General features: G+C 39.8%; 1 protein-coding gene across 1 annotated transcript; it reads right to left on the minus strand.

Annotated features, from left to right (window-relative positions):
• Positions 1 to 1,001: 1,001 nt before the first annotated feature.
• Positions 1,002 to 22,593, minus strand: npc1 (Niemann-Pick disease, type C1). The gene is made up of 25 exons (XM_077615845.1): positions 22,420 to 22,593; positions 19,473 to 19,601; positions 18,569 to 18,675; positions 18,331 to 18,494; positions 16,997 to 17,164; positions 16,678 to 16,927; positions 15,331 to 15,413; positions 14,877 to 15,250; positions 13,374 to 13,600; positions 12,505 to 12,605; positions 11,500 to 11,602; positions 10,326 to 10,515; positions 9,427 to 9,609; positions 9,247 to 9,361; positions 7,936 to 8,063; positions 7,728 to 7,862; positions 7,464 to 7,553; positions 6,576 to 6,766; positions 6,382 to 6,497; positions 6,180 to 6,309; positions 5,912 to 6,097; positions 4,550 to 4,781; positions 4,368 to 4,481; positions 3,462 to 3,624; positions 1,002 to 2,180 (listed from the first exon to the last, which is right to left on the minus strand). Exons 1-25 carry the CDS (start codon positions 22,501 to 22,503, stop codon positions 2,098 to 2,100), a joined length of 3,846 nt encoding a protein of 1,281 aa, XP_077471971.1. The 5' UTR covers positions 22,504 to 22,593; the 3' UTR covers positions 1,002 to 2,097.
• Between the last annotated feature and the right edge of the window lie 101 nt (positions 22,594 to 22,694).

Here is a 22,694-nt window from a genome sequence, read left to right on the forward strand (position 1 = left end):
CATCTCCCCCAAGGGGAACACCCACAATCAGTGGCGGGCGGGGGACCAGGACTCATGGGTGTCCCTCTGCAAAAAGGACACCAAGAAATGAAGTTCTACTTAAACAATAAAAACTTAAGTTTTTTTTGTTTAAGTAGAACTTCATTTCTTGGTGTCCCTTCTACAGAGGGACACCCATGAGTCCTGGTCCCCCGCCCGCCACTGATTGTGGGTGTTCCTCTTGCCAGCCAATCATAGGGCAAACTCCACACAGGTGGACCGACCGGGATTTGAACCCAGGTCGCCTGAGCGGTGAGGCTGCAAAGCTGACGCACTAACTACTTAGGCCACGGGGCCCCCTTTACAATCAATGTATATGAAACATCTTACTGCTTCTCACATGCTAAGTGAGCACTCGAGCTAACATAAGAGCTTACAGCACCTGGTATTCCCACGCTGGCTCCCATCCAAGGTCTCACCAGACCCGATCCTGCTCAGCTTCTGAGATCGGGCGTCTTCAGGGTAGTATGGCGTAAGCCCCACTAGGACACGAGTTTCCATATTTTGAGTAGCACCTGTAATTTTAGAAAAACAAAACATTTACCTGTTTAGTCCACATTTTTCATTGAGTCTGGCCCTTGAATGTTACCCAAAGATTCTGCTTCACTACCTCCTTGTAATGTTAACACCCTGATATTCCACCTGCGGAATAACAAACAGAACAGATTAAATTACAACTTTCACAGCAACGTCCTATTGGCCAATTCGGCGTTGACCTAAATTTGTCATTTTTTCCATGATTGTATACTAGGTGCAACTCTGTAAAAAATTTCGGTTACGCCTGCAGCGCCTCACTGTGGTGGGGGGGTTACTCCCTGCAAGAAGGTGCACTTCTATTATTAAAATCATGTGACCAAATCATTTAATGTTTAAAAATGTTACCAATTACAGGTGCCATTAAATAACCCTTTAGATACCAAAGATGTTCAAAAGATGCAATGGAAAAATATTCAAAAATAGTATTCATGATTTAACCTAGAAAGGTTTTAACTTTAATTTTTGCAATATAATTCTGTCTTGAAACAAACTCATCAATAAATAAGACAATTCCAATTAAAAATTGTGTGCTTGCTTTTTTTCCATTTTATAATATGTGCCAAGACATAATTGGCATTTGAATTTTAGTCGCGCAGTGCTAAATTTATAAGCGTGTACAAATGCTACAAACAAAAAGTATAATAAACTATTTGATATATCAGAATTACGACAGTGTAAAAAAAAAAACAATCATTAGGAGATAAAGCCCAAACAGTTTGCCATTTTTTTTGGATGAGAACTTTTTAATACTGTATTAAAATAGTTTTTAAAAACTAGTATCCAAATGGTTGCGTTACTTCAATACAACTTCATTTACACTCCAAAAGAACACCCAAAAAGTGGTACTTACTGCACAAGTCGATATATTCCAGTCGTAGCCGATTATTAAAGCATCATTAAACTACTCGTAAAATAATGCACCCCTGGCGTGCTAGATTTAATGGATTATTTCAAGTTAGGTCCCAAAAAATAGAGGTACTCACCCACACTCACCTACGCGTGCTTTGCTTATATTTCAAAAATTGTAACTATAATTTAGATATCTTTAAATACAAAGTTCTTGTGATGGGTTAAGAATTCCCAAGTGTACTTTTAAGTTTTCTCCACTTTGGGACCTCACTTGCTAACTATGAGATAGCAAAACCTGAGAAATTACAGTATTTCCTTACTGCATGTTATTGCATATTTACTTTTTACAGTCAGGACTTGGAAATGGAAGCTCTGATTTGTACACAGTTGTGTGGAAAAAAAGAACACATTTGAGATTTACATATATATAAAATTATTATTTTTCTTCCCTTTAAAGATCCCCCCAAAATCACCTCAAAAATACCCAAGTGTGCACGACATTTCAAGTCTGTCGCTTCGGCGCAAAATACTTTAAGTCAAGTCAGGTCCGTGTGCAAAAACGGTCTTGGCCGTGACCAGTTTGTCAGTAACGGAGAGGGGAAAAAAAACAAGATGGAAAGCTTGAGGCACTCACACACACGACGCGGCTACGCCAAAGCGTAGTCGTCGGTTTCAGTAGTTGAGGAGTCGCTCTCTTTCGGTCCCGACCGAGCGCCTGTTGGCTGCCAAAACCTTGGCCTTGTTTGGCGAAGGACCTGCCAGAGAGACAAAACCAGGATAAAGTTTTAAAAAATACAGTGGTACCTTGACATACGATCTTAATCCATTCCGGGACGGAGATCGTATGTCGAGCTTTTCGTAACTCGAGCAGACGTTTCCCATGGAAATGAACTAAAAACTAATTAATTCGTTCCAACCCTCTGAAAAAAAACACCAAAAACAGGATATTGGATTGGAAAAAAGTTTTTCTTCTAATTTGCCATCTATTAACAAAGTGACACATAACTAGTGGTTTAATAGTAATAAAATGTGTTTAATATAACTAAATATGGACGCATTTCGCGGAGGGTAGAGACAGCGACATACACAGAGGCGGGGGGGACTTTATCCACGGCAACAACGCACTCGTACACAAACAAACAAATTTAAATTAACTTGGATTATTATATAAAGACACACTCAAACATACATTTAATGTAACTTTACACAAAACTGAATTCTAATTTTGTTTTAAGAACATCATGGCCACTGAATTTCCCGTCGCAACTCCCTCGTGTAATGTCTCTACGAGCACTGCCTTGTATTTTTTCAGTGTTTTTTTTTTCCCTGTTAGTCAGTGCGAATGGCGGAGCTTGTTCGCTAATACGAGAGGAGTATATACTACTTGTCGTTGGCAAGTGGTGGTGCGTTATCCTATTGTGAGGACATTTGTGTGCCTCATTTTGGGAATATTTTGAAGGGAAGACAAAAGCAAACAACCCTGGATAGGTTGCATCTGAAAGTCAAGGTGGAGGCGGGGCCAATAGAGCCAACCCGGGAGAAGAAAGGTATCAAAATTGAAAACAAAATTAGAATTAAGTTTAGTGTAAAGTTAGATTAAACCTATTTTTGAGTGTGTCTACGTCGTAATCCAAGTTCATTTAAATTTGTTTATGTTATGTTACGAGCGCGTTGACCTTGTTTTTTCCCCATTTTATGTTTGTATCATTCTTACTAACTTTTTTGGGGGCGAATTCGAGCCACGATGTGATCAACGTGCGTTAGTCGAGTGGCGAGAAATTACTGTACAAAACAAAGTAAAGCGAAAATGAACTCTCCTCTGGTGCACATATTAACAATAAAGCAAGATTACTCAGTAGCAAATTAACAAATGAGTGTCAGAAAAGGGCAGCGTGTTCGTTCTTAACTTCAGCTAAATATTTATCCGAGTGTTCCAAGTTGAGTTCAATGGAAATACGCACGTTGACGAGCACGTGGGCTTTTATTTTTTTATTTTTTTTAAAGGTTTGGGGTATGTTGCGTGGTTGCATACTGACCTATGTAACTTAGGAGCACGGGCAGAAAGATGAGGCCGTGGGTGGCACCTAAAAGGACGATGGCCAAGTACATGCGGAAGTAGAAGACCTGGAAGATCTGGGACTTGGAAAGTGCCAGGATGAGGATGCCGCCAAACTTGGTCAGGGTGATCCCGCTAAAAACCTGCGGCAAAGAAACTATCGGTCAGTTGGATTCAAAACAAGCAAAAAAGAGCTAACAAAATGTTTGCCTTTTAGGTCATCTTTATTTTCGTGCTTCCAATCTGTGATGAAATGTTGTGTAATATAAAACTGATTTTTTTAAAATAAACCTATATCTGGAGAATTGTAGTTATTGTTGCTTTTAAAAATGTAACAATACGTACATATTTTGCAACATTTTACAAACCTTATCCTTATCACCGGCGTGCGATCCTGTGAAAAGTTTGTAATCGAATCAGGGACATTCCCAAATATCCTATTTTTCCAAATAAATGTCACTTTTGTATCATTTTGCTGGGAAAGTATTTCACTAGAGCACCCACAACTTCAAATGTTTATTTTTTAAGCTATAGTTATACAAAAAAACGTAATATCTTACATTACCAGGTGCCTACTTTGTGTTTTGTTCCCTATTTTTGTAGTACATTTTAGACTTTTACGTGCGCCCTGTGTGTGTGCGCGAAAATATGTGCCACGTTGCATTTTTAATCGCTTCATAAGGGAAATTCCAAATTAAATAACGGATAAGGAAATGCATTTACTTTTTGGAGGGTTTCGTAACTTGGATCTTTTTCGTAACTCAAATCATCATTTGCATATATAAAAATTTGTAACCTGAAACATTCGTACCACGAGGCATTCGTAAGTAGAGGTATGATTGTAAATTTGGGTTAGCATTAGCATCCAACTTGAATTGTCACTCACCGAGCTTCCCATATGCGCCAACGCCTCCTCGGCTCGCTCCACTCGGCTCTTCTTCACGCTAACGGAAAACGCCCGAACCAGATGACTGCAGAACTCCACGGAGATCCCGCAAGCCTGCCAGAGGAAACGTCACACGCGACCGCTAGCGTACGATAATCGCGCGTACAAACGTCTCCGCTCACCATGACCAGGTTGACGAGCGAGACGGCGTTGAGGCTAATGTCCCAAAGCCACATGACGCCGAACATGTTGACCAGGATCATGGAGATGGTGGCGCACACCATCACGGCCGACCACAGCTCGAATCCCAGCAGCACGGCGGTCACCACGAAGATGGCGGCCAGCGACACGCTCAGTTGGAAGGCCGTGTCGTGCGCAATGGACAGGTACTGCTCGTAGAACACGTAGAAGACGCTGCGGAGAAAGGTCGGGTTACTGCTCAGAACCTGAACACGTCATCTATTCCCATATATTACTCATATGTCAAGGCAGTACAGTAGTACATCGACCTACGATCAGCTCGTGGTACGAGGAAAATTTCGATCGAATAATTCACCCTAGATACGATCAAACTTTCGAGATGCGACCAAGCCAGGTGGCCATGACATGAGAGGCTGTTTATCATTTATGCGCACGTCTTTTTTGCCGCATCTCTTTCATGTATAACAGATATCTACGAGCACTGAACGATTTATTCGGACGAGTTTCGACCAGGAAACGCACAACGCGCATGCGCGAGCAAAAAGAGGGCTTTCTGGGTAATGAAGTATACTCGTGCACACAACACCACCCAATTTTAGTTATATTAAACATATTTTATTACTATTAAACCACTAGTTATGTGTTACGTTGTTAATAGATGGCGAATTAGAAGAAATAAAACATTTTTTTCCAATCCAATATCCTGTTTTTGGTGTTTTTTCAGAGGGTTGGAACAAATTAATTTGTTTTTAGTTCATTTCAATGGGAAACGTCCGCTCGAGTTACGAAAAGCTCGACATACGATCTCAGTCCCGGAACGGATTAAGATCGTATGTCGAGGTACCACTGTACTCTATATGTGGCCATGGTGAGTTACCGTATTTATACGAGTATAATGCGCAAAATTTTGTACGAAAAAACTGAAGCAAAGTTCGTGTACGCTTAGTTTTTTTCTAAAATTATCGTTATCTAAAAAAAACTTAGGCCAACAGTTTCCTATTTAGCCTGTTGTTCTCCCTTTCACTTTGTTCTTGATCAATAATCCTTTTAAAGCGTGATTTATGGGTGTGTGTGTATGTTAAGATTCTCTCGCTACGTTTGTCCAAACCGTGCAACGTAGAGAGTTGAAATTTGTTATGGTGGCCAGAAACGGTTGTCAGATCCTATTTATTTGTTAAACACCCATTTTTCAAGAGACAATTTTTTAATAGCGCAACAATTGTCAAAAAAATGCGAATGATACTCCAGTGCAACTTCAATATTTTTTTCCCTCCTCTTTGCGTATTCATTGGCTGGCACGAGTTACAATCGGGTCTTAAAAAAATCCGACAAGTAAAACTCACCTGTATGCAAAAACCTTGTGGTCCAGGGTCTGGCTGATGTTCTGGGCCAAGACACGGGCCATTTTCAAGGAGTTGATGTAGTCCGCCGACTCTTTTAGGATGGTGTGAAAGGTCATGAAGTAAGTCGCTCCCACTCCAGTGTTATTGGGATAAACATCCACGGCTGCCGCATATGCTGCGTGGCCACTGCAATTAAAAAATAAAAACCGCAGTGAGTGTGGCGATTGGACGCTTCCACACACAAGACATCCACAGCATGTCGAGTTACCCTTTTCCACACTTGATGTTAGGATTGTCCGATAAGAACATGGGGAGAAAACGCATAAAGTCTTCGCCCACGGGTCTTTGCTTCCCGCTTTGTGACATCGGTCGACAATGTACACATGAGGGGTCCACCACTAGAAAACAACAGGCATTTTTGAGGGGTATAATATTGTTGAAAACGTTGTGGACATTGGCGATAAATTTACCCGAAGCGTTACAGAAGCCTCCCGTGGCGTTGTAATAACGGCAGCAGGTGGATTGCGGCTTGACCCAGTCGAAGTAGTCATCGATCCAGGAGGACGGCGTGAAAGCGATGGTGGAGCTGAAACACGAAAAAGAGGAAGAGCCACACATTTTGAGCATGCTTACCGGCGATCTTGTTTGAATACGCCAGACATACTAGTTGCCGATGAGCGACGCAGAGTAGACCTGCTGCACCAAGGAATTATTGTCGCAGCCCACCCCGCCGCAAACGGCGTTCTGACCCTCGGGGGTGCTGTAGTTGAGGCCGTCCTCCACTACAAAGTAGACCGGAGCTCCCGTGTGGAGATACTGGCTTAGGTTTTTGAAGTAGTCCAACACGTACGAATCCTGTGGCGGACATAAAATAAAAAGGGAAAATGACAACATCTTGATCTAGTAAACGACAATCATTATTCCAGGAAAATTAAGAATTTAGATTAGAACTTTATTTCATCCCGTATTCGTGAAATTCCCTTGCAGTAGCAAGACACAAAAGACATTGTAGACCTAGTGTTGGGGTTATTCTGGGATGTTATTATATATGTGCATATTGGGGCACACATGGAATATGTGTATATTATTAAATCATTCTTATGAAGCTCGAGGCAGCTGGCTTCGAGGACATTTAATTGTTTTCAGGACTATTGACTCGGACAGGACACCATGTTCCAGGCCGAGGACTGTTGATCCGAGTTCGCAATGAAGATCTACGAAGGACTCTTAAATTGCTTTGACTTGGATTCCGGAAGATGGCGATAATCGAATCAGCTTCCGAAAATACTCGCATATTGTTTAAAAATACTGTCGCTCGGGTTTTACCATATATGGAATTGTTATGCTTATTTGTGCAAATTCTTACGCAGGTGTTCTTGGTTTCGGACCTGATATGAAATTGTTGTGGCAGTTGTTTTTTTTACCTTAATGCAAATATTTGCACGGAATTTCACTCGTATCTCAAATTGCTCGTATGTTAGGTCACTAGTATGTCAAGGTATTACTTTAATAATGTTTCCAGTGTATTATTATATTATTTGACATGACTTACATCGGGCATGGAGAGCTGCTGATCGAGTCCAATCTCGACTTTATTGATCACGGCGATGCTGAACGATAGCGCTCCCACAAACACAGCCACCTGAACACAGATTACGATTTGCCAGTTCAAGACATTAAGACCAAATATGTTGAAGAATAAAGTAGGGCTGTCCCGGATTTTATCACGTCAATGGAAAAGCGGGCCGGGGTCAAGTTTCTGAAAGGTATTTCTCTACATTTTTATGCATTAACTCATCGATCGGCGATCACTTACAACGATGGGTCGCACCCACTCTTTGAGGAGGAACGGTGCGTAAATCTTCTTGAAAAAGCGGAAGAGAAAGCTGTCCGTCTTTGCTTCCTGGCCTTCGGGCAACTTGGCGCAGCAGGCGATATCCAAACGGTTGGCCTGTTTTGACAGCGCGGGTTGACAAATTGGGACTCGAAAACTTTGAGAAGGCATCGCTAACGTTCAGGCTTACTTGCTGTCTTTTCAGGTCCAAACCCAAAAGGCTGACAAAGCAGCTGATCTGCAACAGGAAATCAATCAAAACGGCCAAGCCGGCAAAGAGGGAGAAGGTCCTGACTGCGGGCATGTTGGACAGCGCTCCTGCAGAAGAAAAACATTGCAATCGACATGGATTTTACAATAACAAAAAGGTTAGAATATAGTTAATTTTTTTCTGAATTTTCCCACCCAATTGCCTTCAGGAGCTAAAATATGGATTGTAGCGCATTCACTTGAAAGTGTTAAAAAATTATCTGCATGTGTTACAGGTACATGTCAATAAATTTAAAAATTGTAGAAAAGTTCATTTATTATATACTAATTATTAATTTAGAAGTTCATATTTCAGTATATAACTCAAAAAGTGAGACTTAGATCGCTATTAATTCTCACATTATTAAAATTCATCTAGATTGAGTTATAGTATTCTATTCTGGGATGTTTCTATATGTTTTGTAAGCATTTTCAATAAGTAATAAGGCTATAAATTAATTCATGATTTATGATGGGACCACGCTTGAGGACGCTTTCCCCCACAGCTGCTCTCGAGGCCAGTTAATTGTTTTCAGGACTTGACGGCAACAAACCCCATGTTCCTGCTGATCGGCAAGAAACTCGTACCTTGTTTTGGACTTGGACTCTGGCAGATTGCATAATCGCATTATTGTTTAAAAATACGGCTGCTTTGTTTACCTTATAATGAAAATATTATGCTTACTTCTGCAATTTCTTACACAGTTGTTTTTCGGCAACACAGATGTTTATGACCTTCCAGGGTGTTATTCTCCTAGCTTATGCAATTGTTTTGAATCAGAGTACATGAAATGTTTTCCGTTTGTCGCGACTAAATACGATGAAGAATATACTGCACGTCAGAATGCTCAGGAACGAAGGCGCGTTGTGTGTATTATCCTTGCAAGTTGTAATCAGTTATGTGAACGATGTCTTCCAATTTTAATTAAATATTACTAATAATGATTTAATGGTATTAATCACTATTCCAACATACCACAAACGTAAACGTATGAAAATTAAAAACGATTAATTCATTTGCTGCCATTGACTGCGACAACTGTCCACAGTATTTTCTCGCATATAAGCCGCCCCGCGTATAAGCTGCACCCTTAAAATTGCCTTAAAATGGTTGAATCTTACAATTTCTCACGTATAAGCCGCCCCGATTCCCAATTTTCACCTCGATATTCGCGGTTTTAATAGGGAGTACAAATGTGTTACTTTGAAGGAAAAATTTTCTGAAAAATCATGACACGGCGTTTTACCGTACCAAGGAAGAAGGCCACCGTCTCCGAGAAGGACGACAGGAACATGCTGGGTGCCACGTCGCCGAGGATGCGACCGATCTGCTGGTGAAGCTCCTCCTGTGGCATTCGCTCGTCCCTCTGTCCCGCACGTGCACCGAGATTAAGCGGTGACCCAGGTGACGAGTCGGAGGGCTTGCTCTTACCTGGTACGTTTGCACCATGATGAAAATGTTGTCCACGCCGACGGCCAGCACCAGGAAGGGGATGACCTCGATGACGATGAGGGTGAGGGGGACGCCAAAGTAGCTGAAGATGCCTAGCGAGGAGGCTACCGAGCTTAGCACGATCAGGATGCCCGCTATGCCCAGAGAGATCTTGGAGTCCACCTGGAATTGTGTGTGTGTTTGTGTACAGTCAGTCATGAACTCTTCCAGTGTTCGCAATTTTTCTAACTTATTAATAAACTGCACAATATTAATTTTGTGATAAAAAAATGGTTCTCTTTTAAATGTTTACACATATTTCTCTTATTTCATCTGGGGTCGTCCTGAGTGGAGTTTGCATGTTCGCCCCGGGCCCACGTGGGTTTTCTCTGGGTACTCCAGTTTCCTCCCACCTTCCAAAAACATGCACGTTAGGCTAATTTAGCATTGTAAATTGCCCCTAGCCAGTGTGGGCGTTATCGGTTGTTTGTCGCATCGTGCCCTGCAATTGGCTGGTCGCCGAAGTCAGCTGGGATAGGCTCCAGCACACCCCCACGACCCCTGTGAGGAGAAGCGGTTCAGAAAATGAATGAATGAGTAAATATTTCTTCAATTGGTAAATATTCTCTCTTACGGTGATCATTTCCATTTGGATTTTATCGTAAAAAACTCAACATTATTTACTTTTGCGGGCCCCAGAAAAGGACGCGGGGGGCCCGGATCTGACCCACTGGCCGCCACTTTGAAACCTGTAGCGAAAGTAGCGAATCGGTGCTATTAACATGAAAATGAATTGGCTTTTGCCCGACTCTGAATTACCCCCAAAAAGCCAGCGCGTCCTACAGAAGTTATTTGCAGGCTAGCGTGACGTGAACTTGCGCTAGCTAGCGGCTCCTTACCAGCAATCTCCTGCAACTGCCGATGTGTCCCAACGCGAGGGAAATGTAGACGAACATGATGGCGTAGCTGAGCACCACGGTGCTGATGTCGCTGTTGCTCTCGCGGTTGATTTCGTCCTCGATGCTTCTCTCGGCGCTGAAGGCGATGGTCAGGTTGGGGTTCTGGTACTCTTTCATGAATCGGATGAATCTAAAACAACGCAGCAAATGGAGTTACAGACGCTCCCCTACTTACGAACATTCGAGTTACGAACAACGGTACATACGAACATGTCTGCAAATTGCGTTTATGTCGAAAAATGTTCGTAAGTTGGATTTTGTATTGCGCGCCTTTTTCCGAGTAGTGCTTCTTTCCACCGCTAATACCGACGCCTGGCGCTGTGAGAGCTCAGCTCACCCAGCATCTGCCTTCCTCTGCCCAGCTCGTTGCAATGCGGAAGTGCGTGAACGTATCTCCAGTGCGCAAAGAACCTTTTTCATTTTTATCATTAAATATCTTGTGCATCCATTATTCAATATGGTTGGTGAAAAGCGAAAGGCTTCTATTGAGGGAGGTGCAAGGAAGAGGCAAGCCATTTCATTTGAAACGAGTGGCAATAATAAAGAAGCTTGATGCGCGTGAGAGTGGTGAGCGTTTCACGGGCATACAACTTGAGTCGTTCGACCGTCAGTACCATTTCTAAACAGAAAGATCGAGCAGCAGGACCCAAATATTGAACGTTGCACAAGTTTGCAAATCAATTGAATGATGCCATACAGTGCTACCGCATCATTTATGATGAAAAAAAGAAGAAAACTGTGCAATCGTCGTTAGATCGCTTCTTTCGGCCAGTTTCTAATACATAAATCTCTCTCTCTCTCTCTCTCTCTCTCTCTCTACAGTACTGTACATATTCTCTCCATTTTATTAAATGTTTTTTTCAGTACAAACCAATGCGCGTTACTTATACAAGCCTTAAACATACAAATGCACTTATATAAACCTTCAATATACTTATATAGGCCTTAAACATAAATTATAATACAAAATATAGCACTGAATCAACTTACAAACAAATTCAACTTATGAACAATCGCTCGGAACCCAACTGGTTCGTAAGTAGGGGAGCGTCTGTACTTTGTTTTTATTTTTCCAGAACATCACCTAGAGGAAAATAAAGAAATAAAGTCTTACTCTTTTTCCCACGCGAGAGCTTTACCCAGCTTGGCAGAGTCGTTAAGGTAGTTGTTAATCGGGAAGGTGATGACAAGAGCCGTCGCATTGTTGTAGTTTGTGGCTGGCGTGAGGAAACAGACAAGAAAAAAGCGCATTTGAAATCAAAACAAAAGCAATGGTGAACTTCATTTTATGGCAAGAGCTACTATGCGTGTGGCAATTTTGATGTATTTTTTATCCTATCCATATTTTAAGAAGCACAACTCCATCAGTACAAATTTCAACAACTATACAAAGAATGAATTGAATGCTTTTATCGTCATTATACAAGTATAATGAGATTTAAAGCGGCCTTATTTAGAATTTCATGAAGGAACTTACTACTTTTTTCCCCAATCATCATTTGATTCCGTTTCTAAACACATGTTTACTGTATTTTGCGCTGTCAGAAAATGCATCAACAGGAATATATATATATATATATATATATATATATATATATATATATATATATGAATTGGAGTGTAGTGGTCTTTGTTTCGTTGAATTGAATGCTTTTATTGTCATTATAGTATAATGAGATTTAAAGCTTTCACCATAAAGTGCACAAATAACAACAAATGGACAAATAATTTACCAATAAATAATACTAAATAATCAAAAAATAAGTAATGCATCTAAATAAGTAATCAACACAACAAAAAACTAATAATATATTAAAGATAAATAAGTCATAAATACATCATAAATTTAGTTATTACTTATTTGTTGATCATCTTAAATCCTAAAATAGAATTTAAAACGTTTTTTTAATTCCACTTTTGATCCTATTTAATGCATGTGGGTAAAAGGAGCTACTTTTATGCTAAAAGTGAAGATCTGCTAACTTCCCTGAACATGTAATAGCCTAAAAGTGAGGGGAAATCATTTTTGAACAAGGGAGGAAAAGATGATTTGATAATTTTGCCAATCCCAATTGTTATGTATAATTTTAGAAAAATATTTCTGTCCTGTTTGGCTTACAGTCGTAGCCACCCAGGGCCAGCCAAGGGAAGACGGGTCCCCCGAAAGTGCCGAGACACGGGTCATGCAAGTCGGTCATGTCGTTGAGGGAGGCTGGTGCGCTGTAATCACAAAAAAAAGAAGTAAAAAAACAAAAACTAAAAAATCAGTTAATATACAATCGACATACGAGTGGCCCGACATACGAGAAATTCGAAATACAAGTAAAATTTCGGGCAAATATTTATCTTGACATACAAGACACATTTTGGTATACGAGCATACTCAGGCTGCTCATAAGAACATCATGGCCACTGTCTTTCCCGTCGCAACTCCCTCCTTTAATGTCTCTACGAGCACTGGGCGGAGGAGCCTTGCATTTTTTAGTGTATTTTTTTTCCATTAGTCAGTACGAATGGCGGAGCTTGTTCGCTAATACGAGAGGAGTAAATACTACTTCTCGTTGGCAAGTGGTCGTGCGTTATCCTATTGTGAGGACATTTGTGTGCATCATTTTCGGAATATTTTGAAGGGAATACAAAAGCAAACCACCCTCGACAGGTTGCATCTGAAAGTCCGGGTGGAGGCGGGGCCAATAGAGCCAACCCGGGAGAAAAAAGGTATCAAAATTTCAAACAAAATTAGAATTAAGTTTAGCGTAAGGTTAGATGAAACTTATTTTTGAGTGCGTCTGCATTGTAATCCAAGTTCATTTAAATTAGTTCATGTTATCTTACGAGTGGGTTGCCATGCAAAAATTTCCCCTAGGTATGTTAGCATGAATGGTTTGTCCTTTGAGTCCTAGTGAAAGTTTGCGCCTCGACGGAAAAAAAAACGTGTGTACGCAATTTCAACGCTTAAGAAAGGAGGAGGAAGAGAAGGAACTAAACCTGACACAGGAGAGGAAGTGGCTGTGAAAGTCGGCGAAAGTCCAAAACTCATCGCTTTTCCGGTGATCCAGGACTTCGTGGCTATTTTGAAAGTAGTTGAGGACGCTCAAGATGGTGCAGTTGTGATTGTACGGGGCCAGCGGGGCCAGGCAAATGTCCTTCAGCGTGATATTTTGCCCATTGTAGGGGGCCGTCAGTGCCTCAATGGCGAGCTGCAAGTCCAGCACCTGGATGTTTTCAAAGTTACAAAAAAAGAAATATATTGGTTAATATAGTAAGCAAAATTTGAAGCGCAATCACAAGCACAAAATTTGATCCGTAAAATCATCCACGATTCTGAAATAATGGCCAATAACGAACTCAAAAGCCAAAAGCAGAAGCCAAAATGATCCAACTAAAACTGTGCAAAACAATAAATCACATTCAACAAAACAGAATAAATTGGTTCCAAGAATTTTTTTCGTAACTTGAAAATTTCGTAAGTAGAGGTTTACATTATATGTAAATTCTGTAATCCGTGCCACGGTCCTCACACAACTACCTACTAAACCCTTTAAAATTGGTCAAAGTGTTCCAATTTTTCATGAAAGATGTGAGGAAATGCAAATATGAGAGAAAATTAGAAGGAAATTATTTATTAATGTCTTAAAATAAATAAAGCATATGAAAATGTGCCCTGCGCCGCTGAAATATCTCCCTCTGCGGCCATTATAGATGTAATACCCGTGTTTTTCTGCCAGTTGGCGGCATGAGCTCGTTCTAACAGGGCCGAAAGCCGTCCACTTTGTAGTACATTTTAGACTTTTGTGTGTGCCCTGTATGTGTGTGCATAAAAATATGTGCCACGTATTTGTAGTTTTTAAATCGCTTAATAAGGGGCGTTCAAAATAAAATAACGGATAAGGATATGCATTTACTTTTTGGAGGATTTCGTAACTTGAATCTATTTCGTATCTTGAGTCAGTAATTTGCATATAAAAATTTTGTAACCTGAACTGTTCATACCTAGAGGCATTCGTAAGTAGGGGTATGATTATAGCAGGGGTGTCAAACTCATTTTTTGTTGAGGGCCACATGGTAGTTTCAATTAAGTCCGGAGGGCCGTGATGTCTTCCGACTAGGCTGCCAAAATTAATCGATTAATAAATTGACAGCTTTCTCGATCGTGCTAATCGATAGATCATTTTTGGACATTCAAATTAGTACACATCTTTGCAATTATTGATTTAAAATGAGGAAACAGGAAATAATCTACAATCTTCATTTGAATTTCATCATAAAACAGAAAGTTGGCACTCATTATTTACTTTCTCGGGCCACAAAAAAATGATGCGGCGGACCAGATTTGGCACCCGGGCCACTACTTTGACACTTATGGACTATAGTCTGAAAATGACGGTAAATGGAGATATAGTACTAACTCCTAGAACAGTGGCTGGCTCTGAAGCAACAAATAAAATCAATCTCCCTCTGAGCAATCGTGATGTAATTCTCAAAGCGCACCTGATGTAGGATGCCCTTATCCAAGATGGCTCCAAAGGGGACGTCGGATCCTCCGTAGTAGGGTTGGAAAATAAAGGTCTCGTTGAGCGGCGTGGTAACGATGAGCTGAGCCGTCCTGAAGAAAGGCCCGAAGTGGCTGTCGAAGTAATCCTTCTCCCGCCGCGCCTGGCTGTCCGGCGACGACCACAGCTCCACGGGGTCGGTGGTGATGCGCATGTAGACCAGACCGGCCGAGGACGCCGCCACCAGCAGGGCGCTGGCCAAAACCACCAGAGCCGGGTAGCGCACGCAGAAGGACCCCCAGGAGCTGAAGGCCAACCGCAGCGAGTTCTCAAAACGCTCGCCGAGCGTCTCGCAGCAGGTGGCGGCGTTGCCTGCCGAGGCAAAATGGCGGCTCGTTTCACCCGTGCGCTGGAAGGACGCATTTACGAGCAAGAGAGTGAAATCCGGTTACCCGTTTCGGGATTGTCGCTGTTGAGAGATAAGGGATTATTGCTATCCAATATGGGCTCGTACTCCGACGGGATGCTCCTTTTCCTGAACAAAACACACAAAAGTCGGGTTTTAGTCTTTAAGCCTTGTTCGATTTGACCAAACTGAAATAATTTGCTTTGTATCAGTTTTTATTTATTTTTTATATTATGCTGCTGCTGACCTACGGGTGGAACTATTTAGTTGAATAGTCAACTTTATTTAGCAAGTCCACAAGTCCACTTTAGCACTAAAACTAAGAAAATTAAACCTGGATCATTCTGGTGCTCTATTCACAGCCTGGCCTAACAAACGATCTGTCACAGCTGCACATCTTTTCTCTATTTTGAAATAAATGACCGTATCGGCCGCATTGTCTTGCGTTATGGCGTTTTGTGCATGACAAACCTAATTTGTGCGCATATAAGCCGTACCCTTGATTCAGTCATCATTTTTTATAGTTACAAATACGTCTTATATGCGAGAAAATACGGTACATGTTGATTAACATGAACATGAATATACAGTAATCCCTCGAATATCGCGGCTTCACTACATCGCAGATTTTGAGTAAAATATATATTTTTTTAAAGTTCATAAAAATGTGAAAATCCACACTGAAACTCGAAAGCGGAAGCCACTCCCCTGTCCTCCGCTTGCCACTAGGACTCAGCAATGAAGTTTAAATATATATATATATATATATATATATATATATATATATATATATATATATATATATATATATATATATATATATATATATATATATATATATATATATATATATATATATATATATATATATATATATATATATATATATATATATATATATATATATATATATATATATTATTTATTTTTAAATAGGGGTGACCCTACTTTGCGGTTTTTCGTTTATCGCGGCCATCTCTGGTCTACATTAACCGTGATAATCGAGGGATTACTATATTCATTAATAAGAATATATAATAAATAATATATATTTATATATAATAATATAAAAATAAATAACAATAAATTATTTATTTATATATTTATGTATTTATTTATTTATGTATATATTTGTTTACGTATTTATTTATATATTTGTTTATGTATTTATATATTTGTTTATGTATGTATTTATATATTTATTTATTTGTTTATTTATTACCTATTTATTTACGTCTAAAATGTATTTTGCTGTGTCTATTCTCACCCTCTTGCTACTGTGACAAGGAAATTTCGCGAATACGGGATGAATAAAGTAATCTTATGTCTAATGTAATCTAATCTAATCGGTGCTATCCCTTATTAACTAAATCAAACTCAAAGTCCATTTTACCTGTAACACCACGCCGCCAGAACGGTGCCGATAAAGACGAAGAGAAAGGCAGCGTAAGAGATCCACATGATGACGGTCATGGCATCCATTCCAATAATGGTCCACGGCGGCAAGACGGGTGGAGGTTCCGGTTTGGGCCCGCAGACTTTGGGGCAATCCTGGCAGGAGCACGGACCCGAACCGTCATCCGGGCCTTCGGAGCAGGCGTGCGTCTCGTTGTTCATCGGCGTGTAGCCGGACACCGGGATGTCTGGAGGGGCGGCGACAAATGATTGACGACAAACGTCGCGGGAACGCGATGTCACTTTGGACCACTCACCGGAAAAGAGAGGTATGATGGGAAACGGAGTCTGTCCGTTGTTGATGTTAAACAAGTACTGGATCCAGTTGGTGGCGTTGCAGTCCTTGGCGTCTTTGCCGCACAGCAACGACAAGGCCTTCACGTTGCTGGACGGCGCTTGGACGTCCCGGCAGGCGTTGTACATGGCTGCGCGGTCATCCAATATGTACACAGAGTTTGTCAAATATTCATCCATATTCAAAAGCACCATAATTATTATTCATTTAATTCATAAGCTGCCCAAAGATGACCGAAGCGTTTGGGCGAGGAGAGGTTGGCGGCCATCAATGGCACTGAAATGTGAGCTTTTACAGCCAGTCGTCTTTAAGTGAATTGATGTCGATATAAGTTAAATAATTTATTTGGATTTTGGACATTTTGTTTTTATTTGATAAACAAATAAATAAATGTGTGATGGGGCGCCATAACGTGTATTTGTTTATATCCATTTTTTTGTTTATCATTTTATGTATACATTTATTTAATATATGTATATAAAAATATGATAATCAACAATATAACATTAAAAATATTAGAGTAAATGATATTGTAAACGAGCAAAAATGTATACCATATTTTCTCGCATATAAGCTGCCCCCACGTATAAGCCACCCCTTAAAATTGCCTTAAAATCGTTGAATTTTACAATTTCTCGCATATAAGCCACCCCTGGATTCATAATTTTCACCTCCATATTCATGGTTTAAAAAGTGAGTACAAATGTGTTACTTTGAAGCGAAAATCTTAAGAAAAATCATTGCATGTGGTATTTCTGAGACACTATATGAACCAAAAGCACAATAGGGTCAATATCAAGTTACTAATTCATCCAGTAATGGTTGTATTCTTACTGCAAAACAGAAAATAACCGACAAATTGTAAATGTTAATTTGCCGACATCTACTGGTGAAAAAAAAAATAAAATAAAAAAAGAGTATAGCAAATATCTAAGTTTTGTGCGCATATAAGCCGTACCCACGATTAAGTCATCTTTTTTTTTAGTTAGAAATACGGCTTATATACGAGAAAATACGGTATTTGGAATTTCGTTTAAAAGAAAGACAACATAACTGGGTTATCGCTAAAATTTAGTTTTTGGAAGTTATTTCTTCATGAATAAAAAAAAATGGATGGAAATATTTTGGGTTCTTGTGCATTAACAAGAAATTTCCCGAATACGGGATGAAATAAAGTTCTAACCAAACCTTACGGGAATTTGTAGCATTATTGTTGATGTAACATGACTTGATATTTTTGGCGCAGGCCGTTTCAAATAAGCGTGCTCATCCTCACGGGCGTGGTCGCAAACTCACCGTTGGCGAAGGTTTGTCCGATGTAGTACTGAACTTCCACCACGCTGGCGCTGTTGAACTCGGTGGAATTTTCAAACTTGGTGGCGTTCATGAATTCACTCTGACGGGGGCTGCACGTCAGCTCGCAGAAGAGGTTCACCAAGTTGGCGAAACACGACGGGCAACTGCCGAGAAGCAAAAGGCGATGTCACGCGGGATCATAAAAACTAGGACGTGCCGTTTGAAGTAAAATTCAGACCGGGAGAGGAACTGAAGGGGCAGCTGGAGACTCCCTCGGAGGGTCCGTAACTGCTTCACGTCGCAGCACACGTTTCGGCTTCCGTAATCATAACCGGGACACAGCTCCTGTATTGACCCAAAAAATTGAAAAAAAAATTCAATTCAATGCTTTTACTGTCATTATACAAGTACAATAAGATTTTAAGGTTCACCGTCAAGTGCACACATAAACAATGAATAAGTAACTGGTCCACATAGTTACTGGTCCACATAGTTACTGGTCCACATAGTTACTGGTCCACATAGTTACTGGTCCACATAGTTACTGGTCCACATAGTTACTGGTCCACATAGTTACTGGTCCACATAGTTACTGGTCCACATAGTTACTGGTCCACATAGTTACTGGTCCACATAGTTACTGGTCCACATAGTTACTGGTCCACATAGTTACTGGTCCACATAGTTACTGGTCCACATAGTTACTGGTCCACATAGTTACTGGTCCACATAGTTACTGGTCCACATAGTTACTGGTCCACATAGTTACTGGTCCACATAGTTACTAGTCCACATAATTACAAGTCCACATAATTACAAGTCCACATAATTACTGGTCCACATAATTACTGGTCCACATAATTACTGGTCCACATAATTACTGGTCCACATAATTACTGGTCCACATAATTACTAGTCCACATAATTACTAGTCCACATAATTACTAGTCCACATAATTACTAGTCCACATAATTACTAGTCCACATAATTACTAGTCCACATAATAACTAGTCAACAACATAAAGAGAACTTGATTGGGACAAAATGGCGTGATATCATATTGAACAAACCTTCGTTCCACTAAATGTAAATTTTAAACCGCCAAAAATTCCATAGGAAATGAATTGAACTTTGCACGTACCGCGAGCAGTTCGTAGCCCTCCGGGTCCAGGGAAATGGCGGCGCCGGTGTAGTTACAGTTGTAGTTCTTTGTGGGGACCAGCGGCGAGGGGGCGCACTCGCCGTACCACACGCAGTGTTGGGCGTCGGCCTGTAAGCACGAGGCAACATCATTTCGGACATGTCAGTCATTTTTGGGGAAAGCAGAGCATGAAAAAAAGGCAAAAAAAGCCGATACTTTACAACAGTTCAGGTCACCTGATTTGGAATATCTGTCGATAACCAGTACCACCCAATAGCTATTTTTTTTACAAAACATCTTTTTTAAGTATCATTTTTCATCTGGATTATTTTGTTGCTTGGTAGTCATTAAAAACCGACAATACCGCGGGGATCTCGTGTGGTCTTTGCGTGAAATTACTACTTTTTCACTTCTGCAAACATGTTCCCTTTCCGCCACTATTTCAATCTAAAGATCACGCAATGTCACGGCGACCTATCACTGATTTGGTCACATCATATCCACTGAGTCAACAGCTGTCATCATAATAACGGCAAAAAAAATGGTTTGAGGAATAAAGGATTTCCATGACGTCGATCACGTGACCAAATGTGACGCAGTAGGAAAAATAATCATTTTGACTAGACTCACATATTGGTTTTCTGGCCAATAGGCTTCAAATTTGAGTGCCAGAGTTCAGTCAAAATCTATCAATGTCCACTTGAACAATACTAAAATAAAATAAAATATTATCATGCCTGATGTACCGCATTGGCTTGAGTATGAGACGATGTTTTTGTCTTTATTTTGCGTCAATTTTTTTTTATTTCATGTTCCAAAAGTCTCTTTTCAAACTTGAGTCTTCCATATTTACATATATATAACATGAATATTTTAATTCATATGTGCTGTCCCTTATTAAATAAATCCAAATCAAACTCAAAGAGGGGGTCGTCTTATATTCAGGCCAATACGGTTTATATGAAATTCTACACAAAATGTTCAAAGATGACATTTTTTGTCTTCATTTTGCGTCATTTTTTTTTAATTTGATGTTCAAAAAGTCTCTTTTCAAACTGGAGTCTTCCATATTTACATATATATAACATGAATATTTTAATTAATATGTGCTGTCTCTTATTAAATAAATCCAACTCAAACTCAAAGAGGGGGTCGTCTTATATTCAGGCCAATACAGTTTATATGAAATTCTACACAAAATGTTCAAAGATGACATTTTTTGTCTTCATTTTGCGTCATTTTTTAATTTGATATTCAAAAAGTCTCTTTTCAAACTTGAGTCTTACATATATATATATATATATATATATATATATATATATATACACATATATACATATATATATATATACACATATATACATATACATATATATATATATATATATATATATATATATATATATATATATATATATATATATATATATATATATATATATATATATATATATATATATATACACATATATACACATATATACACATATATACACATATATATAACATGAATATTTTAATTAATATGGCCTGTCCCTCCCCCCAAACTCAAAGAGGGGGTCGTCTTATATTCAGGCCAATACGGTTTATATGAAATTCTACACAAAATGTTTAAAGATGACATTTGAAAAAGCAATGAAGTGGTTCACATTTCAAAAGGACACGGGTGAAAAGTTTACAAACCCAAAAGTTGAGAATGTAACTACGGTCGCTAAGCGTCTATCCGCCATGGCAGTGCTCACATCCTCTCTGATGGAAGGAGGAAGTAAATTCACTTACGCTACAAAGTTTTTTGTTACTTCTAATAAGAATAACCATCAGAATCTTACACTGTGGCTTGCGCAGGGTGAAAGGATTGTGAGGGAAAAGCCACGACAGACAGAAGGTCATAAAACCAATGCCTGAAAATTGACGGGTGGAAAATGCTAAAAAGCATATTGACGTTAAGTCGTTAGGTGTCTGGATCAAAGTCCCCCTGACAAAAAAAATCATTTTTTTAATGTGAACTGAAGTTTTTTTTGGTCTGGCTTTGATAACATACATAACCAGTTTTTCCAGGGGTGTCAAACTTTGGTTGGCGGGCCACATCCAGTTTATTTTCGGCCATAAAAGGTAACTTAATGGCAATCTAAGACAGTTTAAGTGAATTGGACCTGTTTTGTTGAGCCGTATGTTTGACACCACAGCTTTTTGCAGATATCTGATTTGAATCAGATTCCTCTTTAAATCCAATTTCGAGGATTGACTGTTCACACTATTTTAGCAAGGGTGTCTATTTATATATGGACGATTAAACTATTAAACTAAAGCAATGCCCGACTGCCAAGGGTTAATTTCAAGATTTTTTTCCCCTTCTCATCACTAAATTTCAGTATCAGCTTCAAGTTTTGCAATGTGGACATTGTGGGTGATACGGATTAAGAATGATTCAGTTCACAACAGAACATTTTGTTCATTCTCAGACAAGTGCGTTGTTAGTGAAATTGCATTTGAGGGTTCTTTTAAATGCCCAGTCGCGATTTATTAGCACGAATCCAAACATTTCTTTTCATCTAAACAATTGTGTCAGGCGCTGTTCCCTTTCATTTCGATTTAAATACATTTCCGCACTTTTACGCGTTCTAATTTTCAATCAAAAACTCACGCTTATTATCAATTTAGGGGAAATCGATCAACAAGAATGCTGAGGAAAGCTAAATTTCAAAGTCATCAATGAACGCCACGTCTTCACGTGGTCGCCGTTCAGCGTCAAAGCACAAAGCCGAATTATAGACGTTAATCAATATCGACGATAAAAAAAACAGCTAGCATAGGCTAACTTTAGCCTTAATTCCATCCAGCCGGTGCCGGGCGAAACTGGAAGTATCTCACGCGACAAAATGTTTGCTTTGGGGAGCTGAGTCATGTTTTCAAGTCACGTGAAAAGCACACTAAAATCACGACTCACCCATCGAAAGTGCGCCTGGACAAGAAATAAAAGTAGAACACAGAAACCGCCTCTATCTGGTAGGAAGCCCATCTTGGTTATCATTCGAAAGACGGCACCCGAAAGACAACAGTGATAACGCCGAAGAACTTTGGCATATTTTGTTATGGAGTAGCAAAGTCTTCTTCGTCATGTTTGTTTGTTGGGCGGAGGCAAAACAAAGCGTCGGTGCTGCCACCTAAAGGCAGCTTTGCGAACTGCAACCTATTTAAATCAAAACAATGCTGTATAGTACT

The sequence above is a fragment of the Stigmatopora argus genome, chromosome 12 (assembly GCF_051989625.1).
Source record: "Stigmatopora argus isolate UIUO_Sarg chromosome 12, RoL_Sarg_1.0, whole genome shotgun sequence".
Lineage (NCBI taxonomy): Eukaryota > Metazoa > Chordata > Actinopteri > Syngnathiformes > Syngnathidae > Stigmatopora > Stigmatopora argus.